This window comes from Coffea arabica, chromosome 1e, assembly GCF_036785885.1.
Source record: "Coffea arabica cultivar ET-39 chromosome 1e, Coffea Arabica ET-39 HiFi, whole genome shotgun sequence".
Lineage (NCBI taxonomy): Eukaryota > Viridiplantae > Streptophyta > Magnoliopsida > Gentianales > Rubiaceae > Coffea > Coffea arabica.
This window is the reverse complement of record NC_092311.1, coordinates 50,941,666-50,964,819: the sequence shown is the minus strand read 5'-3', so window position 1 is coordinate 50,964,819 and position 23,154 is coordinate 50,941,666. Positions and strand designations below refer to the sequence as shown.

The window sequence follows — 23,154 nt, the reverse complement described above, 5'->3', positions numbered from 1 at the left end:
GTTTGGTTTTTATGGTTTTGGGCGCGTATTGGCGTTAGCTATCCGTAAAGAGCACGTTTTCTTGTAAAGGCTGTAATAATTTCAGCAGAAGATCTCCCATTTCACAATATTAAATGATACTTGATATATACTTTTTTGACTGACGATACTAATAAGTAATAACAGTTACTAGTACTATAAGAGAGAGTAAAGTGTTAATTTTAGTACAAGAAATGAAAATTTATTTCAAAGGATGTTCTATTTTTATCTTAAGGATTAGTAGATATTAGGTTTTCTAGATTTTCTTTTTGAATGTCTAGTTAATATAATTTCTCTAGCCTTAGACATGACTCATGTCTCTTTGTCTTTCATGTTCATGTTCATGTTCATGTTGACGTTCTAGTTTAGATAAATAAATACCGGGAAAATAAAAAAAAAATCAGTTAGAATTGGTAAGACAATTAGTAGTGTTTTACCTAATTTCTAAAATTACAATGAAAAATAGAAACTAACAAGTTAGAGTCGTTGGGAAGGGAGGAGCCGAAATTAGAAGTAACTAATAGTTGCATGTGGTTGAAACGGAAAAGCTTTAAAACTTATTCCATGTAAAAAGAACAATTTCCAAACACATCAAGAAGTTACCCTTCAAACGAGGTAAAATTTACGTCTATCACAATTTGATCCAATTAAAGCACTACTTAGTGCCTTCAAGCAAGGGAAAAGAAAGAAAAAGGAAGTTTCAATTAATTCCAGTCCGCACAATTTGCCGAAGTCCACAAACTTAGGCAACTAATTACTCCATCTTCAAATGATACTGAAGGGTGAAGAGCTAAAACTTGCTGACTAATTGAGACCTAAACCAAAATCCCAGGTACCACCACAGTAATGAAAAATGCACACTGCTTGAACTGTCAATTGACTCCGACAAGACAAAGATCCTAGCCTCAGTCGAGCCACATCCACTATAGGGAGCATCAAGAACCCGCACAGCGCACCCGATTAGAGACCCAACTGCTGATGCCAACATCCCATGTCTCAAAACATGCTTGTTCATATAGATTCTCAAGGCTCATCTATATCATTGCTGTATAGAAGATACATGGCCAGATTCAGGCCTTGAGCTACGAGGATGAAGAAGAGGAAGAGGCTGAAGGAGATTACTATATCTATATCTACGTCAACGTCGGCATCGCAAGCCGAACCCCCCAAGACTCTGCTGGCCGGCGGTGGCCTAAGATAGCGCACAACACTGCAACCACGAAGATGTAGTTGACATTTATTATGCCATCAAGGGCTGTCACTTGGATGCTGCTGGTGCTGCAGGATGACCTGAAGGATGAAAGGGAAGAGGTGGCAGATCCTCTGTTTGCATCATTTCCGTGAAGCAAGAAAACAATCGCCTAATAGCATATTACAGAATCAGCTGGGCCATTAGCAGCATCCTAAACCGTGAGTATGTCTGCTGTAAGACAAACTGTCCAGCAAAAGACGGAAAGGGAGAATGCCGTCGCGGTTCCATGAGTTCATTAATGCTTCTTGATTGGTGGAAAGTAAATGGGAAGTCTATACTAATTCATTGCAGCTGTGCTTGTTACTGTTGATTTGTTGAACTTCATTTAAATCTGTTTCTAGACTGAAAGTTAAGTGATGAAAGTTGGAAGAGGGTGAATTGGTGACGAAGGGTGTTTTTGTGTGAAGATATATTGGAAAACCTTGACCCTGGAAAATTCAGCATGGTTGATGTGTTATAGAAACAACAGTTAAGATGCGATGATGTCCACGTCTGTGCCTCTGAAACCCTTGTAACCAATAAAATCGTGGGAACAACAGGTTCTGAACAAAAATGATTTTTTGTGAAATCGCTTAAGCACTCCTGTAAGGAAATTTCTACCCATATTTCGTTCTGCCTCTAGGACACAAATGTAATATGACAAACTCTTTCTTATATGTCAAATACTTGTACACGGGAATATCAAGTTAGGCATTAATAGGATTCAAGCAACAGAAAAAGGCAAATAAAAGCAAAGAAAAGACAAAAAAAAAAAAAAAAAAAGAAGAAGAAGAGGACGAGAGAGAGCATGTATGATATATCATATATGCATAACTGGAATTATAACATCAAAATAGATGAAAAATTGACTGCAGCTTACCGAGGCAGGCAAGTATTGGTGTAGATTCCGTGTTGTATTATCACTCAATCTTCCATGTCTAACTCAAGAGTAACAAATATTCATTTTTGTTGTTTAACTAGCATAAAGGTTGTGATATTGCCAATATCCAAACCTATTAGCTTGCAGTTTACTACATGCTGCACCTCGTTTGCAGCCCATATGACAGAGGATAGATATCTTCGCAACTCCCAAACACAAGCAAAATACCTGGCAATAGTACCCCCAAAAAAAATTAGCAAAGAAGGGAAAAGGAAGATTAAAAATGGAAACAAAGGTTCAGTATGCATTATCATAAAATCAATAATCGAATGCTTAATGGACCAAGCAACAAACAGATAAGCATCCAAACTCTTACGACAGGTTACATTAGCTGTAATGGAACTGCATCATCTTCTTCCACCTCCCTCACATCCTCAATTACTCCTCAAGTACATCTAGTCACGTGGCCAATGATGTGCTACTAATCATCCAAGAGGGTGGCTAGAAGGTTTTAACTGAAACAGAAAGAGACAGATACAACCACCAAGTCTACAAGTGTGACCAGAAAATTTCCCTCTCCTTTCTTTTTCATTTTTGTCACCAATAATCACCACAAGAACAGATACCATTTTCAAAATGGTGAAACCTATTGCGATCTCTCAAGACAATATTTCTCCCAGTTATTTCTGTAATGAGCTTGATAGCAGAATGGCAGTCACTGCAAACCCTCAAATTTTTTACAACCCTTATTGTGGTATGTGGCTTGGTGGAAATCAATCCATAGCATATTGCAAGCCTCTCACTGTGTATGGCTAAAGCCCACTTTTTCTCTTGATCCCCAATATCCTGTGAAATCACCTCTGTATCTGGAGAATAACCCTTTAACCTCAACATCTGGTTCAAGTCCTCAAGTTTTTTGTAGATTTCTTCCCTTTTCGGGTGTCTAGTGTCTCCCAGAAGGAACTCATGAATCTCATTTTCCACTTCAATAGAACTGCAACCTGGTTCCTTTCGTACACCACCATCCTTCAACTTTGCCCTTGCTTGTGCCGCCGCTTCCCATTTTCCCTGAGCGGCATAGAAATTGGAGAGAAGAATAAAGGTAGTTGAATCGGCATCTCCAATGTCAACTAGAACTTGTGCAACTCTTTCTCCTATATTGAACTGCTTATGAATTCTGCAAGCGCTCAACAGTTATCCCCATATTATATGGTCTGAGGTTATTTTCATACTCCAGATGAACTTGTAAGCATCCTCGAGATGACCAACTCGGCCAAGAAGATCGACCATGCATCCATAGTGCTCAATTTCGGGTTCAATTCCATGTTTTGTTTCCATGCTGTCAAAGATGTCAAATGCCAAATCCACCAAACCACCATGACTACATGCAGTCAAAACACCAATGAAGGTAATGTTGGTTGTCTGATCCCTTTGGTTATCATTCCTTGAAACATCTCAACGGCCTTTCCACTCTTCCCATTCAACGCAAACCCCATAATCAATGAATTGTAAGTGGTGACATCTCTTTCTCGCAAAACATTGAAGATTCTCTCAGCTTCATCAATATCCCCACACCGTGAATACATGGTGATCAAAGCCGAGCCAACTAAATGATTAACATCAATATCATGCATCTCCAGGTAAGAATGAACCCATTTACCAAGTTCTAATGCTCCCAACCGTGCGCATGCAGATAAGATGCAAACACAGGTAACTTCATTTGGTCTCACACCCTCCCTCTGCATACGCCTGAAAAACTTCAAAGCCTTGCTCATTTCCCCATTCCTTACCAATCCATCGATCATTGCAGTCCAACAAACCGCGTCCTTAATCCTCACCAAATTAAAAACATCAACCGCCTTCTCGGCCAATCCATGATCGCTATAACACGAAATCATTACAGTCGCGGCGACCACATCTCTCTCAGGCATTTCACCAAACACCCTCTTCGCATCTTGAAATTCGCGGCATTTCCCATAAAGTTCTATTAACCTTAACTTGACAGAGCGGTTTGAGCACAACCCAAGTTTGGTAGCCTGGCCGTGAATCTCCCTACCAAATTTCAAATCCATTTGAAACCCGCATGCCTTGAGTACGGAACTGATTACATAGTTGTCCGGTAAAATGAGATCCTCAACCATTTGACAGTAAATTCTAATGCTGTCAAGATATAATCCAGATAACACGAGGCCATCAATGAGGACAGTGTAAAGATAGACGTTGGGTTCCCGGATATGGTGGAAAATCTCGAAAGCATAGTTAATTGAACTGGTTTTGGAACACATGCGAAGCAGCTCGAATACGATAAAGGGGTCATTCTGGTGGCCATTTTTAAGGATATTAGCGTGGATTGGAGGAATTTCTTTGAAAGTTCTGCATTTCCGTAACAAAGATATGCTACTAATGTTCTTACTGGCATTATCCTGGGAATCATTAGAAAGGGTGTTTGAGTATGGCGGGGCAGGGAAGGTTAGCGCGCTCGCTTGCAGCGTTAAACAACTCATTACCCAAAGGATGCAACTTCTCCTTTATTCCCAAATTTGAACCATAATAAGAGTAATACTCGTGCTATCTTGAGTAAATGGAAAAGGGGACAAATAAATTAGAAGATGAAATTTTTGATAAAGGTATAGTTCGGAAAGCATGAATTACGTAATGACCAAATCATCCTTCCGGCTGTAACTCGTAGAAAAGTAGCAACCATAAAAAACAAGGGAAGGGTGCCGATTTTACCAGTACTCGTCTCTCCAGAGAGTCCTGTATCCATCAAATGGCAATCGCTTTCGCCATCATCGCCCAAAACTTTTCTACCTCTTCAAGCAAATTTCCATTATCTCTTCCTTCATATCCATTGACTTCCACCCGTACTTACCTCCACAACTTATACCTTCTGTTTCTAGCAAAATGCAGCAGCAGCATACCACCACTTGTACAAATCTTCCTCAACCCAAAGCCGTCAGCATGCTATGCTAGTCAGTAATTCATTCTTGCATTCACTTGTTATGATTAATCACATCACTCGTATGGTCTTATGCATGGTTGTTTGCTGTGTTCTGAAATCACAGATTTTGTCATGACAATTTCCCTTTTCTTTTCTTTTTTTTTTTGGGTTATTGGTCAAGGTTTTGATTAGATAGCGGGAAGGATGGTGGATACAAAGAGGCGGAGATCATTAATGATTTGCAGCTGCCTTACTTCAGCCTTTATTCTTTCTGCAGTTCTTCTTGTTGGGAGTGCATTGCTTCTCACAAATTATAATCATAAACAAGTCAGTTTTTGATACTATTATTCGCTGTATTTGTATTTCATGGTATATGAGAATGATTTTATCAAGAAAGTCACCAATTTTTGCGGCTTTCCGCTGAGCAGAGTCATGTTGGATTGCAAACTATTGGTGTTGTCAAGACTACAACCTTTCAAACCCCCTGTGAGGTTTGTGAAGAATTTTCCTCCTCAATCTTCGCGCCTCTTAGGGAAAAAGGAACTATTATTTTTTGTTGCTTTTTCTTAATTGGTTTTCTTGCGAATGTGGATGTACGGTATAGAATCAATGCATGCCTGATGGAAGTGAGACATTGCCTAGAGGTATTGTTACTAGAACTTCTGATTTGGAAATGCGGCAGCTATGGGGCCCTTCCAAAAAAAAGGTGGGGATTTCCCTTGCGTATTGAATAGCTTGCTTTTCTTTACCGTTCCAAATCATACTTGTAGAATTCGGTTTTTATCTGTGTTTAGGTTACTTCGCTTTGCTTTATCTGACCCTGCAATGCTCTTTATCCCTCTCTAGAATTCAAAGTCACCAATGAACTTGCTGGCCATTGCAGTTGGACTAAAGCAGAAAGGAAATGTAGATCAAATTGTTAAGAAGGTGAGGCTAAATCTTCCTGGTTAAAGTAAATCAAGTTTTAGTTTGTGTCTTACCATCAACTATATCTGATTTGCAGTTTCCCCCAGCTCAATTTGTTGTTATGCTTTTCCATTATGACGGCAAAGTGGATGGTTGGAAAGACTTAGAATGGAGTAGTCATGCCATTCATGTTTCTGCTATTAACCAAACTAAATGGTACTATTAGTTATCACTTATATGTAACTAACCCTGCTAGTTTTGCCTCATGTAAGATACACAGATTGTTGGTTTTAAGCAACAAGGTGTTTTTACTCTTTGTCTCCATTCCTCAGGTGGTTTGCGAAGCGTTTCCTTCATCCAGATGTTGTTTCTGAGTATGCATATATCTTTCTGTGGGATGAAGATATTGGAGTTGAAAATTTTCGTGTTGGAAGGTAATCTTATTTTCAACTCTATAAATAGCGAAGCACACAAACATATCCAGTAATCGATAGGCCTGAAGATGATATGTATGACTTGCTTCGTAAGTTTGATACTATAGCTTTTGGCAAATTTAAATCATACCACTAGATTCTGACTGAACTTTATTGATATATTGTTACCAAAGAGTACCTGAGGAACAAAGCAAATATCTGATAAGTATTTGGACTTGTTAGAATGGTGACAACAATCTATGATTAATATTTGTAACTGATAGTCGTTACTTCAAACGTGATGCAGATATCTATCAATAATTAAAGAAGAAGGGCTTCAAATATCACAACCAGCAATTGATCCTGATAAGTCGGAGGTCCATCACAAAATCACATCCAGGGAAAAGAGATTAAAAGTGCATCGGTACTACATTTCAGTACTAAAAAGTTATTAGATTGGAATTTAGTGGCATACTGGCATGTATCTTGTCTATGCTTGGATTATATGCATCTTTCCTGTTAATGCTAAGATGGTATTGTCTATTTAATATGTTTCTGTTCTCACTAGAATATATTTTTGAGCAACTGTTTTCTAGTGATGGATTTCTTCACTCAACATATGCTCACTGGTTTTATTCTGTGAGCAGAAGGGCTATTAACTTAAGAGGGACTGGGAGAAGGTGTTACGAAAATAGCACAGAGCCTCCCTGCACTGGGTATGGTATAGTGCATCAGAGATATTCTGCAGTATTATTTATCATTGAAAAATTTTCAGATATTGAAACAGGTTCCTATACATCCATTAGTTATAAAAGAGGAAATATGAACACTTCTTATACATTGGCAGGTGGGTGGAAATGATGGCTCCTGTTTTTTCACGTGCATCCTGGCGTTGTGCGTGGTACATGATTCAGGTATGGCATTTGTAGATATATCAAGTCATCCAGAAATCAGTGTGTGGCAGCATAACCATTGAATTTTGTTGATTATACCATCTAGATTAGTTTTGAATTATTATTAGCAGAATTACTCTTGCATGTTCCTGATCGTGTTATGCCATAGAAATACGACCTTTTCTTACTGTTGTTTTCAACAGAACGACTTAATTCATGCATGGGGGTTGGATTTCCAGCTTGGTTACTGTGCACAGGTTTGTCACTGTATAACAGATAACTTCCTCTTCTTTTCCTCTTTTTTTCCTCTGGTCTCCCATATTATTGTCTCACACTCATTGATATCTCAAACTTGCTAGCTATTCCTTTGGTAGGGAAACCGAACTGCAAACATTGGGATTATTGACTCAGAGTACGTTGTCCACTATGGTCTTCCTACCCTAGGGGGTTCAGCAGTAAATAAGGTACAATATAGCTGGTCATTTGTATTTTTTTAGTTCTTTCAAAAGATTTTTAATCTTAAATCTGTGCTTATTAGTGCCTACATTTTGCACATGAATGCAACTCTTTTAGTCTCAAAGTAAAAGAATGATAAAACCAAACCTGTCATCACAAGGTAATAATTAAAAACCCAAGGCATGTAAACCATACAGCAGTGTAATTTAGCCATTCATGGCAAAGCATCTATCTTTGGATATTGAATATGTATAAAATGGAAAAGATTCAAAGTTTGATCTCATACTATGGAATGTAGACATTCTTTAATTAATTGAACATTGCCACTGTGCTTTGCAAGAAAATGGACCAGCATTTTTCTGTTTGATATTATGAAATATTATTTGTTTGCAAGATTTGAATAAAGTGGAAGTATGGGAGAACGGATTTGTGGTGGGAACAAACTCTGTAGGAACTGTAATATCATTACCTGCAGGTCTCTCTTGTCTTGAGAAATTGAGTTGTTCTTGAACATTTGCAGACAAGTGAAGTACAGGGCCAAGCTTCAAAACATGGTACCTCACCTGACAAAGGATCCATGGTATGTTTGTGGACATTTATGAAAGAGGCAGTGGTACCTTTCTTAAACTTTCATACATCCTAAATGCACTGCAAATATTTCAGGTGCCGTCTAGATCTCATCCTTCTGATGATAGAGACGCAGTAAGTATCTTTTAACATCTTTCCAGACGAAGCTCTGCTAGTTCCTCACCTTGTGCTGCCCCTAAATTTTCGTTCATAATTTTTTGGCTGTAAGCTATATTCGTATCCATCGTACATAAACGTCCATTTATCTAACTTTTGCAGGTTCGGAAGCGATCTTACGCCGAGTTAGAAATTTTCAAGAACAGATGGAAAAAGGCAGTGAGAGAAGACAAATGCTGGAGTAATCCGTTTCAGTAGCCTGCAAAGCAGAGCAGGGGACTTCGTCTAATGGATGATGATAGTTCAAGGGAAATATACACATGGAAAATTAACACTATAAGCTTGTACCTAAATTATATGTATTGATTATAACATCACTGATGACAGGAAAATTATTTATTCGTTATAGCATCACTAATAAAACGCAAAGAACGAATAGGAAAATCAGACACGGGGTTTTTGTTGGATCTTGACATCCACGGCTTGAAGCGTATACGGGGTTTTTCTGCACTCTTTGAAGCAGACAGACAGGGATAATAATTTTCACAAATTAATTCTTCATCAAGTTACATATCTACATTTATGCTTCCAGATACAGGAGTCAGATCACTTTATGGAGTTCCCGGAAGATTAAACAACACAGCTTCAGAAATCCTGCAAAATAAGACTTTACCGGCCAACAACTTGAGCAATAAGTTGCGCCACCTCTTCTCCGCTATCCTCCTGTACATGGTGCCCTGCCTGCAAAGGCAATGGAGTAACTGCATTTTTAGTCTTCCGGAGTGAGACAGAACATGAAGATCATAACTAAACATGCTCATGTTTAAAAAGACCATTTACTTTCTTCTGAACTGCTCTAATTGGCCAAGCCGTATTGCAATTTTGGGCGTAATGTTGCTAGTCCATTGTATGAAATTACCATTGGAAGTCTTATAAGTCGGTGCTTCGATTCTATGCAGAATTCCTGGACTCCGTTGTAGCTTAGCCAGCGGTCTCGTTCGCCCCAAATGATTGTTGTTTTAACTTGCCAGTTTTCGTCCATTAGTATCCTTCTCATCTCTTCAATGTAGGGCTAGGACGCACAAATGAAAATAAATAAATAAAACTTTTGGAACACAAAATTCGATCAAAATGGTCATTGCATCACAAATAATTGTTGAAGGAATCAAGAGGAGTTAGCGCTCAAAATAAACAATGGCAGATGACCTAGATCAAGAACTAGAGAATATGAAATGGTCTAGTTTATTCTCAAGGCACTTAATTTAGATATCCCTTGCTTTTTAGTATTGTGAAATAGAAATCTCTTTATTTATGCATTCCAAGAAGTGGATAAACTGTTACATGCATTAAGAAGTAGCAAACCCAACAAATTTCCATATACTAAGAGCTGCTGGCCATTTCCATATTTTAATTTGTGAGAAAAAAGAGTGCACCTTAAGTTCTTTCTTCATGGCCCTGCTAATTGCATTTAGTGCAAATCCTGCAGAACCAGACGTGAGGTAAGGTCTCCTATAAACCATTGCGACGTCTTCTTTTATTACGTATGGGCCACAGCTTGTCAGGGCCTTATCACTGGCTCTTAGAGGATCCTGTTGACAGAGAAGTTGCAGTCACTGAAGTGAAACCAAGAAGCTGATGTTTGCATAGACTGTAACATGGGCTCGGCTGGAATGATAACAGTCTCATTAACTTTTGTGGTATCCATACCTGAGAAAAAATTTCCCCCAACAGAAAGTTGCTGAATATGGATAATGTGGACGGGAGATTGGCATGCTTGGCTGTGAGCTTTAGAAAGCAGAAACAAGAATTCATGAGAGACCTGCTAAGATCCATGAACTAATAATGATGATTGGTCTATAGACATCCTACTGTACATAGAGATACACGGACAGAGATGCATAATTGCAGATTCTCTTTGTGTTCTTAGGACACAATGACAGAAGGAAACATTAGAAATCAACAGTAGATTGGCAAATATTTCCATACTGGAGGGTTGAGAAGTATGAGATCAGTAATCTTTTCTTGACGACTGCTAGCATATTTGACCACAACAGGCGAAAAGTAGCCCTACAAAGGAAGTCCATAAACCAAAATTTCAAACCAAATGCACAGAATTTGATATAGAATTTCTGCTGAGCATTGTTCATACAAATTCTTCAAAACTTAAGTACCTGGACAACTAGTGTGGCCTTACCCTTGGTGGTTTCATCTATAATAGATTCCATGGATGACGTATATTCTGCAACCATACAAGGCATAGATTAGTTTGAGCAGACAGAATCCATCTTCAATGTTACCAAGTTCAATTTCTTTGTAAACACAAAAATAAGTGATTTTCTCCCTGGGTTCTGAATGCAAGTACCATCCAGAGTGTAGTCAAAACCATATCTAGGTTGGGGCTTATCAGAAAATCCAAATCCTGCAAGTCCAAGGAGCATAACAATTTTGTCAAACTTTAGCTCATAATCAAGATATTCTGTAATAACTTTATTGGCTCAGCAAGCAAAAAAGCATTGGAATAGGCAATGCGGTTGATTCAACTAGGATGCAGCATTTATCATAGTACTAATATAAAACCAATTTGGGAAAAACAATACAACTGCAGGAAGCTTAGAAGAAGACAATATTCAAAATTCAAGAAAGTAAATCCTCAACCTGTTTGTACTGAAAGCAAAGACGTGAAGCTTACCAAGCCAATCAAATGCAATAGCATGATATTTCTTTGAAAGTATTGGAAGGACTTTGCGGTAGGAATATGCCTGTATCAGAAAAAAGTGAGCATGGACGTCAAGTTTACGTGAGGATTTTAATATCAATCTACTTGTTATAAGGAAGTAATTGCATCAGTTGAGAACTCTTTCCACCAAAAAACACAAGGATTGACTGAAAAAGTTGATTTCAGAGAAACTGGTAACTATTCCTCCGACTAATATTTTCACAGTTTATAGCAAGAAAACTGCTTACCTATAAAGTAAGATGAGGCAGTGGGTTAAGAAACAAATTCAGGCCTGGAATTTGCATTTTCCTTCAGTCTCATTCTTGGGGGCACTTATCTAGGTTACATAACATTTGGATGATCTGTAGTACTTGTACAAGACAAGCATTTGGATGATCTGTAGTTTTCTAGAGTGTACAGAATGAGTGTAATTGAACACTAACCTGTGAAGGAAAACCATGAATTAACACAATGGGATGATTGTCAGCACTTCCGCTGTCAACGCAAAACCATCTATTGTACAAAATCATATACAGAGAGAGCATGTTTCAATCGGTAATCCCTGCAAACAATCCATCCAATAAAACAATATGCTGCATAAGATCGAGAGCTATTCCCGTTACAGTGCTTAGCCATGTTGTTTTTGCCTCCTTACCACACACTTTTGTACAAACTAGAGACTTTTCAAAGTTACCTGAAAAGATCAGATGAGGTTTGTGAACCACCTCCCATTGCAAGACCAAAGATGGGATCCTTGGCCTTGTCACCAGTACCCCCAACGGGATGTGCTTTTACCTGTATCAGCAACAAGCATTACCAGGTTTTGAAATTTGAAGGGGTACTAAAGATTCTAACTCTAAACGTGATGGCCGGGATTATTATGCCAATTTCCGACAGGAAGAAGAGATTAGAAACATGCTGACTTTAAAAGAGAGCATACAATCTTTCCTTGCTCGAACCATTCATCAGCTGGACTTGGCTCATCCGAATATTTTCCTATGCAGAAGAAAACAATAGCCAATTCCTACTAGAACCATTAGTTTAGTTCAATATAGCTTTTTGATTGATATTCACGAAAGAGGGGATGCATCCAGAGTCAATTTTAGATTTTACCTCCACTAAAAGAAAAGCCATCTCCTACTGAAACAGGAGCATCCAAGTAATAATCCTGAACGAGCATTGACAAACAAACTAAATGAATAAATAGGAACTCTTGAACCATGCATAATAAAATGCCAAATGAAGCACGGGACAAATGCTGTACTGTACGGCTGTACCTCGTTGCTCTCATCATTGCTTGACCGGCAAAAAAGTAGGGAATGCTTCTGCTTCTTCTTCTTGAGGATACCTTGGGGCATTATTGTTGGTTTGAGAAACTGGTCTGAAGGGGATGCAATGGGAGAAAGACGGAGCAGTTGCAGGCTGCAGAGAGAAAGCAGAGAAGAAGAAGAAGAGCAGAGCTGCAGAGCCATGAAAAGATGCAGGGAAATTCCAGAAGCCCAAGCAAAGAAATTACTATAGAGTGGGGGATTTGATTAATGATAGGAAGCGAGTGCTTCAGAGTTCAGAGTTCATATTGGCGGCTGTGACAGTTATATCTTTCGGGAAAAGTTTTTGCGTGCTACAAGTGTGCCAAAAATCGGTAGTATGACTGGATATGGTGAAGCCAACAGCCCAACCAACCTCTTGGACTTTGATCATCAAGACACCTTTAAAGTTTCGGCCGAAGTTGAACGTCAAGGTTTAGTTCTTGCCTCCCACCAGCCACTAGTTGTGGTTTTCCCTTTCCTCCACTTAGATTAGACTAGAATAAATTATACAAATCATTATTTTTAAGAGCCAAAAAAAAAAAGACTGGATATGGTGAAGGTTCTTCTTCTTCTTCTTCTTTTTTTTTTTTTTTTTTGTGGTTAATAGATAGGAGATTTCTGGTTCTCAATTGTTTGGAAACAGCAACATCATAGTACTGGCGAAAGACCTAACGTAATTGTAAAACAACAGGAGGGGTAGCATTATTTGGTTTATTCGTTGATCGAGTCAGTTTGTCAAATTGAATTACAATCATTTGCCCTTTTGATGCTTTATCTTATGCAAGGCCAGAATCAATTCAAATTTATCATAAAAGAGTTCCATGGTACAATAAAAGGTTTATGACTCACATAGTTTCTGTCTAAGGAAAAAACAATGAACATTTCCTTGTTTGCCAAATATAAATGTTTTTTAGAAGAAATTTGGATGGATTCAATTCCGATTATCATCACGGATCAGAACATATCAAATATAAAAAAGATATGCGTTGATATTTCCCCTAACTGTTGTTGTCCGCCAGTAAGTTTTGCCCGTCCGTGTAAGCTTTAGAGCATCTCTTAAATATTAAAAAAAAAAAAAATCTTTTGCGTAACTCTACTTAATTTTGTGAAAGTTCATACATAAATTTACTTCCATAGCATTGTAAAACAATAATACCAACAAAGGACTCAACATAAGTTGATTAATTTAGTAAGGACATGTCACTTTCTTCCAAAAGGTAAATAAATATCTTTATGAGCAACATATGATATTAAGAGTATATCTCGATCCATGGTTGATCTTCAACTATGAATCCTCAAAGTGTATTTTCTTGTTGATCTTGGCATGTAGATTATACTCGATGTAAAAGATCAAGAACGGCAAAATTCATCAGGCATCATCAATGTCAATTGTACAAATGATTAATCCCTTAATACAAATATACAACTTTCATTTTCCATCGAGGAATCAAAATAGTTACAACATCAAAAAATTACTTAATATAGTAAGGAAGGTCAAGGACATAGAGAAGGAAGTAAGCCCAGATGACACCAGAGATCCCACCAAAGAAGAACCCTCCACTGAACTTAGCCCATCCCTCAGCAGTCTGCAACTGGTCAGGCTCCTTCTTCCTGCCGGTCAAGGTCAGTCCCGGGGCAGTTGAGGGCTCACCCTCGTTGAAGGATGCAATGCCATACATTGTCAAGCAAATGCTGAGGATGATAACAAGCCCAGCAGCTGCAAGTGAACCGGCTGGACCTTTGATGTCGGTGTCCCTCAGCGGGCCTGTAATCACGAACGGGCCAACCAAGAGGTACCCATGGGCTAGGCCGACCTCGATTCCCCTGAGAAGCGGGCTCACCGCTGTCCTGTAACCAGGGAGGTTGGAGAGGAACCAAGCGATTATGGGGCTTGATGTCACCGGGGTCTCAAGGCTTCCGATGAATGGATCGCCATTCAGGGGCTGAATTACTTGATAAGTTGGCTGCAATGCAATATTTGGACGAGGTTCAACATGACACCATCAAATCAAAATCCTTTAATCAAAGATTATGGGAATTTTTAATGGCATTAGCAAAAGCCCAAAATGGCAAAGTGTAATTAGACAATTAGCTTTTAATTCAATATCATTGGTACCATAAAAAATAAAGAACGTGACATGCTACTACTATGCTTATTTTTTCCATTTGGCAATCTTAACGAGTAAAAGGTGGTGGTTCAGTTTCCATCGATTCTCCTAGATCCAGTTGGATCTTTTTCTTAGATTATCTAATAAGAATAATGAAGGATACTATATAGATAAAGTAACGATTGAACAAAAACAAAAACGAGCAAAAGATGAACTTTCTGCTGATGGGCTCCGAACAATACTCTCTGAACATTTTAACGCATTGATTTGTTTGCCGGCTAAAATTAAGAAACCAAGCACAAAATGAAGATTCTTTACCTTCTCCGATTGGATAGCTTTGATGGTGAAGCAAGACTTCCTCCTTGAGGGTAAGGCTCTGAATGGAGCTGCAGAGATGCCCTTTGGGGTAGCCAACCTAGTTGTCAGGGATGAAGCAAGGCTGCTCTGCAGCTGGCTGGCCATGGTGGTGGATGCAGCAGTTGCCATTTGGAACTTTTCTTAGATTCCCTATATCCAGAACAAGAATATAACTGAGCAGCGAGCAGAGCAAAAGGGGTTTCGTAATTTCTGACTGGGAATTGAATATCTTTTGCTCACAAATGCGTGGTTCCAAGTGATGAATAGCTTTACATGGATGATTTTCATTGGACAAATGGGGTTTGGAACCTTATCCCTTATCCACATTCTCAACTATTGAACAGCTGACTTGGTTGCATGTGGGCTGTGTTCATTCACTGATTCACTTAGCTTTCAATTCTTTTTCATTTTCTTTCTTTTTTTCCTATAATTTGTTTGTCCTTTGTCCCTTTTTAAGACCAAAAAAAATCTTTAGAAAAAATGGAAAGGGGGGAGGAAAAAAAAAGAAACCTAACAATTGAGCACTTCGTACTTAATAGGCTAAAAAACCTTTTAACAATAAAAAAAAAGATACATTTTGATCTCTATTTCTTCTAAAAATCAACAATTAGCGAATGAAAGGTGCTTGACTTAAACTAATTTTATATGATTTTTTTCCTAGTTTTCCAAGATGTGGTATGCTGACATCCCCTATTAACTTTCTCAGTTAAAAGGAATGCTTAATTTCACCGTTTCATCCCAGGACTCTGTCAAAACTCACAGGATATGTCTTCACTCTTTATTTTCACTAATAATTCGATAATGTCATTTTGAAGGGCTTAATAAAATAGCTATTTACACTGTTAGCCGATTTCTCCATATAGTAGTTCCTAGTAGTTGAGTTTGAACCGAAATCGTGCCAAGCCCAGCAACATCAGTGTTGCTAAGCAACAAGACTCGCCAGCCGAACGCGAGGGCAACCAATCGTCTTAAGCTACCCCGCTAGACCCTATCCGAGGAATTTGTCTTCCCTATTCCTTTCCCTTTTTCCTCCAAGTTACCTCCGCCCGCAAGCAGGCCCGCAACTGCCCCTGCGCCTCCTCAAGAAATGCAAAAACCTTTGTGATGTTGTCCGCAAAAGCAGCTAAGTACTAAGGAAGATGGCACACAATATTCTGAAGCTGCCGTTTACACAAAAAAAATTTCTGAAGCTGCCCATATCGCTCAATTCTGGTTCTTTGATTCGTCTAAGAAGTAGGAGCCTTTACTTTTCGTCGAAACTACTCTGTCCTCTTCCACATTTCTCCGGTACTTTCTTGTTTTATGCTTTCCTCCCAACCCCTTTCAATCACTCATGCGCTACCCCACTTCGTCTTTTTCAATAATGCGATTTCTGATTTATGTTCTATGCTCTAATATCTATTGATTTTTCTGCAATAGCGATAAGCCGGCTTCAACTTATTTCGTCTTTTACCAATAATTGTTTTAAAAATTCAAACTTTTCTGCAATGCTTAACTAGTATAGGGAAGTGTTCTGTTATTAGTTGTTTCGGACCGCAGTTAACACCTTCCTCTGGAAACCCAACTGCCGTTTGGCACTGCTTGGCTTGATTTTAGTGTTTCGTTATAGCGTGTCATTTTGACATTATAATTGGGGCTAGGACTTCTGGAGGATAGCTTTAGTTGTCTGTAATTCATGTTTCAGTTAGTTTGTTCTCTTAGTTCTGAGCGCTTCTCTAATTGTTTGGATCAGTAAAATGGTCCAATGCCCACATGCATTGTCGCGTCAGAGGCTTTGCTGCTGTGAAGTCGGGAAAGATTCAACCACAGAAAAAGTATCCTCTCGCTCTCTCGCCCTATCATCTTTGTTTATGAAAATCCTGCCAATATCATGTTTTAACTTGAAAAGTCTTGTTGATCACAGAAGAACTAGTTTGTACTTCTCTATATGCGGTTGTCTTCCAATTTAAATACTTAAAACCTCCCCCCGATTTTTCTGCCGCTAGCAGCTCTTAACAAATTATTGTAATAAACAGACTGGACCACCCTTAGACATTTGGCTTCACAGATGCCCTTGATTCCCTGAAATTGAATGATCTCAAGGCTCATGCTTAATACCTTTTTTATGTGTTGGGTTTTGTTTACTATTATCTAAACGAAAAGCCAAGTTATTTTTGCTAAACATGCATGTATGAGTCTTAAAATCTTTTTCATACACTTTTCTTTATAGCTTCATTTCTCCATTTTCAGGAAAAAGAGATTGGATGAAATATGTCTTGAAAGATTTCAACAATACAGTCGGACATTCATACAGTCATGGATCCTGCAAGGTTTGTTGCTTCCTTCAGCTGCCTTTTCTATGCTTTACTGTAAATTATGAAATTGCATTTTCTTCTCGTGATATTTTGTTTCCGTTCTCCTTAGGTTTCAATGAATATTCTTTTGTTCAATTTGACTTTTTTCAAAATTTTGCAATCGTTTTTACACCTAGATTTTGATCTTGTAAACTGACTACTCCTCACACTTGATTTATTGCCATTTACAGGCAAAGTATTTGTTGATGGAAAAGTTGTATATAAAGCTGGAACTCCCATCCCTGATAAAGCTGTTGTAGTGATCAAGGCAGAAATTCCTAAATATGTATGTAGGTGATTACTCCCAAACAAGGCATCTTTTTGCTTCTATAGTATGTGGTAACTTTTCAAATGCCATATTACTTATTTTACCTTTTCTTACCATGATATTCAGAGCTGGACACAAGTTAGAGGCTGCCATTGAACAACTTGGTGTTGATGTCAGCGGGAAAGTAGCTCTTGATTCCGGATTGTCTACTGGAGGGTTTACAGATTGCTTACTTCAGTATGGTGCTTCTTATGTTTATGGAGTAGATGTTGGATATGGACAGGTTTTCTTTCTAAAAATCAGACTTTTTGCTATTCTAGGTCTTATGCATAAAATATATACGAAATAACTGAATAGATTGCTAATACATAAAATTTCCTTGCATCATGTTGTTATGCTCTAACGTAAACCTGAAGTCCACTATAAAGTGACTTGTGCATTGATGGGTGAATCGAGGAGATTTGTGGGTATATGATAGTTTCAATTTTCACTTAATCACAATAATCCATTCAAGATGAAGGCTTGTTGTTCTGTGAAAGAATAGTAGAATAGAAAGATTACAAAGCAATATCATTAATGAATGGTAAACTGTGATGCAAAATTGTGCAAAATACCTCTATATTTCTCCTTTTTTGAGGTTTATCCATAAGCTAGTGACTCCAAGTTTTACGCCACGATAGGTTTTTTTTTTTGGTGTGTGTCTTTGCTGATTGTTTGATTGGTTGAAGTTGGTTGTTTTTGTATTAGGTAGCAGAGAAAATCCGCCAGGATGAGCGGGTGTCTGTGATAGAGCGAACAAATTTAAGATATCTTTCGGAACTCCCACAAAAGGTTGATTTAGTGACTTTGGACCTCTCGTTTATATCCATACTCTTGGTAAGCTTGTTCTATTGCTGCATGACTTAAATCATGATGTTTGACTGTGTATTGGGTATAGATTTCCCAGGTTTGATACATATTCAATTCATAATTTTGTTTCCTTTCTCCAGGTGATGCCTGCTGTGGTCAATGTGATGAAGGAAGAAGCTACTCTAGTTACTCTAATTAAACCTCAATTTGAAGCTCGTAGATCCCAAGTATGCGAATCTTGATTTTGTTTCTACTTGATGTTGTGTGATACATGTCTCTGTATTTATTTATTATTATTATTTTTTGAATCAGTTGATTGAATTTTGTGTCTATTGAAAAAATAGATCACAATTTGATGAATGGGGTCTATGATATATACTAGAGCTTTGATGAAGTGGTTCTGCATGGTAGGAGTTGTCCTGTTCATTTTTCCTCTCTTATCTTAAATCTGGATGAAAATGGAAGACATTTGAGCTTCATGTGATCATATCAGTGGCAGCGTGATCCCTTTCCAGGAACTTTACAGCCTTGCTATTTCTTGATCCCTTACCTATGTATTACTGGTAGCTCTATTTATGTAAAGTCCAGCATCATCATTCCTACCCTATTTGAGTTTCGGCCATCTTTGTGCAAATGTTTTGCTAGTCTATCTTGTTTGGTATTTGTTTCTGATTTTGGAGATTCAACTGTCCTTCAGGTTGGAAGTGGTGGCATTGTGAGAGATCCAGCAGTGCATCAAGAGGTATGTGTTAACTGAGGGATAAAATTGTGCAATCAATCAAATTGGAGCTGAAATTTTCCTTTATTTTTATTTCTTCTACCATTTTGTGAACTTGTCTATTAGCTTCTTTTGAATAATGGCTGAAGTCTTTTTCATTTCTTCATATTTGCAAGTTCTCATTGTTGAGCAAATACAGTAGTTGATCGCCCTGGTTCTGAGTTGCTGCGTCGTATCTTGTACAGGTGCTTGACAAAATCATAAAGGGTGTGGAAGATTACGGCTTCAGTTGCAAGGGTTGGATCGAGTCTCCCTTAAAGGGTGCGGAAGGTAATGTAGAATTTTTAGCTTGTTTTCGTCGAACCGAGGTGAAATTCTGATCCTTCCGAGCAGAGAAGCAACGCGAGGACTCAGCGTCTAATGGGCTCAGCCTTATTGACTTGCATGACTGCATTTTTCGTATGGGTCTGCCATTCGCAATACAACCTCATCTTGCTTAACAAGTCTGGGAATAGGCAATTACATGAGGTCCCATAGGTTGATTTTTTCCCGTGCTTTGACCTTGTATTTGGTTCTGATGTATATTATGCATGGTTCATTGTGGGGCTAGCAGTTCAGTATATCTGTTAGAATTATCAAATTCGAGTCTGCTTTTTGGAGCACTTAAAGCAGCTTCATTCGCGCAGACAAATCCCATTGTTTTGCGATATCAGTACAGTTGGCCTGTCTCCCTGGAAATCGATTTATTACCTTTTTCTTGGCAAAAGATTGAATGCTCCTATTATTGGGTAATTTTTTGCTGGACAACATCAAACTATGATTCAAAATTTAAGCCAAGGATGGGAAGTGTAATCATTGTATAACGATGTCTATGTAACTACCACTGCATTCATGTCATTTTTGGAACAACTTGAATCAGCGGAAATCCATTTTGGGGCCTTTCCTTTGTGTTGGAAAGGAACAAATGTAACAAAAGGGAATGTAGTCTGGTTAAGAAGATCAAACTGTACGATTAGCTATACAGGATAATTAGTCATATAACGTTTAATTACCAATGGAACTTAGCATTTCAAAGGGTATTTTAAGACCAAAGACTTGGCCAGCTACGGAGAACCATGAGACCAGATACTTGGCAACTGCAACTCCACCATGATCCACCGCAGGTTCATAGCTAAAGAGCATCTTCATCCACTCGCTGGTCCCACAAGGATGTAATGTATACCATGGACAATTCAAGTAAGGGTGATCCTGCATTTAGTCTTATATTATGAGCTACCTCAAAGAAGATATAAGAATAGTCTTCAAAAGAATGAAGTTTGTTTAAGAATCTCTTTCCGATCAATTCACCTTTGTTTGGAGAGAAGCTACTCATACCAAGAATGTACATGAAACTAGAAAGCATCAAACACATAATTCTTGAAAACATGTCTCCCATAAAACTATTCATACTTCAAGAATTGGAGAAAGAAGACTGATCACCTCCTGAGTAATAAATGTCCATTTAGATAGCATTAGGAGTTTGGCAGAGATAGCAGGAATGCTCTTCTCAACATCATCTAAGACCAGTGTTCGTCCATCTACATGCCCAAAGACAATCCTTAAGATCCTAAAAACTCAAAAGTTTCTGAACTCGTTTGTAGCTCAAAATTTGTAAGAATGAACTAACCACTGCAGTAGGCACGGAAGTATAGCACTGGAACTCTATATGAAGCATTGTAGACAACATGGAAGTCATAGTGATGGCTTGCGTCATCATGATTTTGCAACTGACGGAGTTGAAATGAAAATTTTAGTGCACAAAACAATATAGTAAATGAATGCAAACAGCACAAATGATACATCTTTTGTAGAAGTGGCAGTCCTCGCTGCTCCTTCAATGAAGCTGAGAAACACTTAAACCTCAAGCTATATGTAAAAAAGAAGCACGTTGAAATGAAAAATTTAGCGCACAAAACAATAAAGTAAATGAATGCGAACAGCACAAATGATACATCTTTTGTAGAAGTGGCAGTCCTCACTGTTCCTTCAATGAAGCTGAGAAACACTTAAACCAATTCCTCAAGCTATATGAAAAAAAGAAGCACGTTTACTGCATGGGTTATTTACACCAGTAATGCCATTTGAGTTCAAATTAAAGAAAAATTGATAATTTTATTCGATTTCCATAAATATAAAATTTGACTTATTGACTTTGAAGTTTGACCACGAATGTCGATTTCCGAGAAATCTATCCTCCTTTATCCCCTTCGTTATTTACATTTCTTCTGCTTCTTTTGCAATTCACACAAAGCTCTCATAGACACAATCAAACACACATTGCATCCATGTGGTGCACCACAAATCCAAGATAACTAATCCCAATAACTGAGTGATTATTGACACTCTATTTTGTTTAGAACAGCTTGGAAAACTTGGACCTTTCATTGGATTTGATGGTTGTGAAGAATACGAGGTTAGGATCATATGTTGAATTTACAAGAAACATACTTTAGGTGCCATTGCCATATACCACCTGATCCAAATCAAGAATAAGGATGAAAAGAATGTTTATAGGTGGAAAAGTTTTCGAGTGTTAGATAGTGAAAGCATGTTGTGGTTCAATTGTCATTGTTTATAAGGTTAAAGCAGCTGTCAAGATGCATACTTGAATCTTCATATGCTTTGGGAAGATTGTGTCAGATGTTGTCTGATGTGTTTGAGCATATTAGTGTGAGTTGCAAAAGAAGAAGAAGAAAAGTAATGCGAAAGCAAAAGGAGAAGTCGACTTCTTAAATATTGACTCTAAAGTTGAAATCTTCTTCTATACTTATGGAAGCCTAATTAAAGCATCAAAAATTTTTTAATTTGAATAAATCTAGCAATTTATTGTAAATAACCCTTCGCCACATCATGTTTGATAATTACGGAATAGTCATGACTACGAAAATTGAAATCACTGAACAAACAACAAGATCTTCCTAGTTTATAGAGTGAAACTGAAGTTTTTGGACCATTTGTTACGGAATGCCAAAGATACCACAAAATAACTAATGTAAAAACCGCATAATGTTAATGAGGAAAGTAGTATTGTAAAATATCATCTCCAAGAGGAGATAACAATATTCAGCTGGAAATAGTGCTAATATTTACTTTTAAAATGAGAATTAAGTGAACGAGTTAAAAGGACTACATAGTGCATTGAGTGGAGCAAACTCTGTAAACAGGTCAATGAACATCCTTCTTTTACACCCTCATTACAGCTTACAGCTGGAAAAATCAACAAAAAGGGAATAGAAGATCCAACACAAACATGCTATCTTTGAGCAACAATGCACTCTGAAATTATGAATTATGAGCAAAGACATTTTTTTTCTAAAAAGATCAGAGCCCAAAATATTAAAAAAAAAAAAAGACAGAGAAACAATCAGTTTTACCAACAAGGTCTATGTGCATACCATGGTGGCACCATCAATGAAGTCATCCTCTTGGAAGCGGGAGCAACTAAGTTCCTCTTCTCCCTCTTTGTCATCTCCTCCGCCACAAGACTCCTACCAGAGGAATAATATAAGAACAACGAAAGTATACATAATGCCGGTGCTGTTACGATTAAGTAAATGCTTTTAACAAGTCTGTGAAAAGCATCAAAATTTACTCAAGTGCAAATAAAGCGAAGTATACCGCAGCAGGCGTTGGGAACATAATGACATTTTCTACTGATAAGTAACCCTCGTCCTAAACAAGAATTCAGGATAGAATACACAATTATTTGCATGGCAATGGACACAAATAAAAATGAAAAAGAAAAAGAAAACAAGAAAAGCTCAGGAATTGGTGTGAGACCTTAGAGGTGGAAGATAGGTAAGGTGATTTTGGACGAGCAACCCATGAACACTGGGGAAGGGCAGCGTTGAATTTGTTCCATCGCTCAGCAAAAGCACTCGCGGCTGTGTGGAATTCATGCTGCGAAATAGTTCCATCCCAACAAGATATATCGATTTTTCCCTGATTTGATAAAGTCGTCATCAGACAAGTGCTAGAAATCTGCCGAGAAGGTTCTTCCAAATTGGCTTTTATATTGGGTGAGTATGCTCCTT

The 23,154-nt window shown here is 38.1% G+C and overlaps 5 protein-coding genes and 1 pseudogene across 10 annotated transcripts; 2 read left to right on the top strand and 4 right to left on the bottom strand.

Annotated features, from left to right (window-relative positions):
• Positions 1-552: 552 nt before the first annotated feature.
• LOC113712846 (putative pentatricopeptide repeat-containing protein At5g59200, chloroplastic) lies at positions 553-4,782 on the bottom strand (annotated as a pseudogene).
• Positions 4,783-4,933: 151 nt separating this feature from the next.
• LOC113712874 (uncharacterized) lies at positions 4,934-8,869 on the top strand. Its single transcript, XM_027236486.2, has 15 exons — positions 4,934-5,101; positions 5,252-5,397; positions 5,499-5,561; positions 5,675-5,776; positions 5,917-5,997; positions 6,074-6,192; positions 6,309-6,410; positions 6,697-6,813; positions 7,037-7,105; positions 7,237-7,303; positions 7,486-7,539; positions 7,657-7,746; positions 8,259-8,318; positions 8,402-8,440; positions 8,585-8,869. Exons 2-15 carry the CDS (start codon positions 5,275-5,277, stop codon positions 8,678-8,680), a joined length of 1,182 nt encoding a protein of 393 aa, XP_027092287.1. The 5' UTR covers positions 4,934-5,101; positions 5,252-5,274; the 3' UTR covers positions 8,681-8,869.
• LOC113712853 (uncharacterized) lies at positions 8,765-12,973 on the bottom strand. Of its 5 annotated transcripts, none has more exons than XR_003453372.2 (13): positions 12,416-12,973; positions 12,252-12,306; positions 12,079-12,134; positions 11,833-11,933; positions 11,582-11,651; positions 11,112-11,181; positions 10,785-10,841; positions 10,594-10,661; positions 10,409-10,489; positions 10,130-10,241; positions 9,856-10,011; positions 9,342-9,494; positions 8,765-9,163 (listed from the first exon to the last, which is right to left on the bottom strand). XR_003453372.2 is itself a non-coding variant. In XM_072061886.1 (13 exons), the coding sequence occupies exons 1-12, from the start codon at positions 12,608-12,610 to the stop codon at positions 9,279-9,281; spliced, it is 1,203 nt and encodes a 400-aa protein (XP_071917987.1). In that variant the 5' UTR covers positions 12,611-12,938; the 3' UTR covers positions 8,765-9,183; positions 9,263-9,278. The 5 variants fall into 5 exon arrangements, 4 of the variants coding, with proteins under 4 accessions (XP_071917987.1, XP_027092265.1, XP_027092258.1 ...); XM_072061886.1 differs by having other exon boundaries at positions 8,765-9,183; positions 9,263-9,494; positions 10,130-10,207; positions 12,416-12,938; XM_027236464.2 differs by having other exon boundaries at positions 9,263-9,494; positions 10,130-10,207; positions 12,416-12,935.
• Positions 12,974-13,791: 818 nt separating this feature from the next.
• LOC113712834 (photosystem I reaction center subunit XI, chloroplastic) lies at positions 13,792-15,152 on the bottom strand. The gene is made up of 2 exons (XM_027236436.2): positions 14,875-15,152; positions 13,792-14,412 (listed from the first exon to the last, which is right to left on the bottom strand). Exons 1-2 carry the CDS (start codon positions 15,040-15,042, stop codon positions 13,921-13,923), a joined length of 660 nt encoding a protein of 219 aa, XP_027092237.1. The 5' UTR covers positions 15,043-15,152; the 3' UTR covers positions 13,792-13,920.
• A 675-nt stretch (positions 15,153-15,827) lies between these two features.
• Positions 15,828-19,847, top strand: LOC113712813 (uncharacterized). Its single transcript, XM_027236410.2, has 9 exons — positions 15,828-16,200; positions 16,646-16,727; positions 17,143-17,222; positions 17,438-17,540; positions 17,641-17,797; positions 18,262-18,390; positions 18,504-18,590; positions 19,061-19,105; positions 19,327-19,847. Exons 1-9 carry the CDS (start codon positions 16,053-16,055, stop codon positions 19,459-19,461), a joined length of 966 nt encoding a protein of 321 aa, XP_027092211.1. The 5' UTR covers positions 15,828-16,052; the 3' UTR covers positions 19,462-19,847.
• Positions 19,848-19,921: 74 nt separating this feature from the next.
• Positions 19,922-23,083, bottom strand: LOC113712823 (ubiquitin-like-conjugating enzyme ATG10). Of its 2 annotated transcripts, XM_027236421.2 has the most exons (6): positions 22,901-23,083; positions 22,739-22,792; positions 22,516-22,608; positions 20,748-20,847; positions 20,561-20,658; positions 19,922-20,329 (listed from the first exon to the last, which is right to left on the bottom strand). In XM_027236421.2, the coding sequence occupies exons 1-6, from the start codon at positions 23,081-23,083 to the stop codon at positions 20,126-20,128; spliced, it is 732 nt and encodes a 243-aa protein (XP_027092222.1). In that variant the 3' UTR covers positions 19,922-20,125. The 2 variants fall into 2 exon arrangements, with proteins under 2 accessions (XP_027092222.1, XP_027092230.1); XM_027236429.2 differs by lacking the exon at positions 22,739-22,792.
• Between the last annotated feature and the right edge of the window lie 71 nt (positions 23,084-23,154).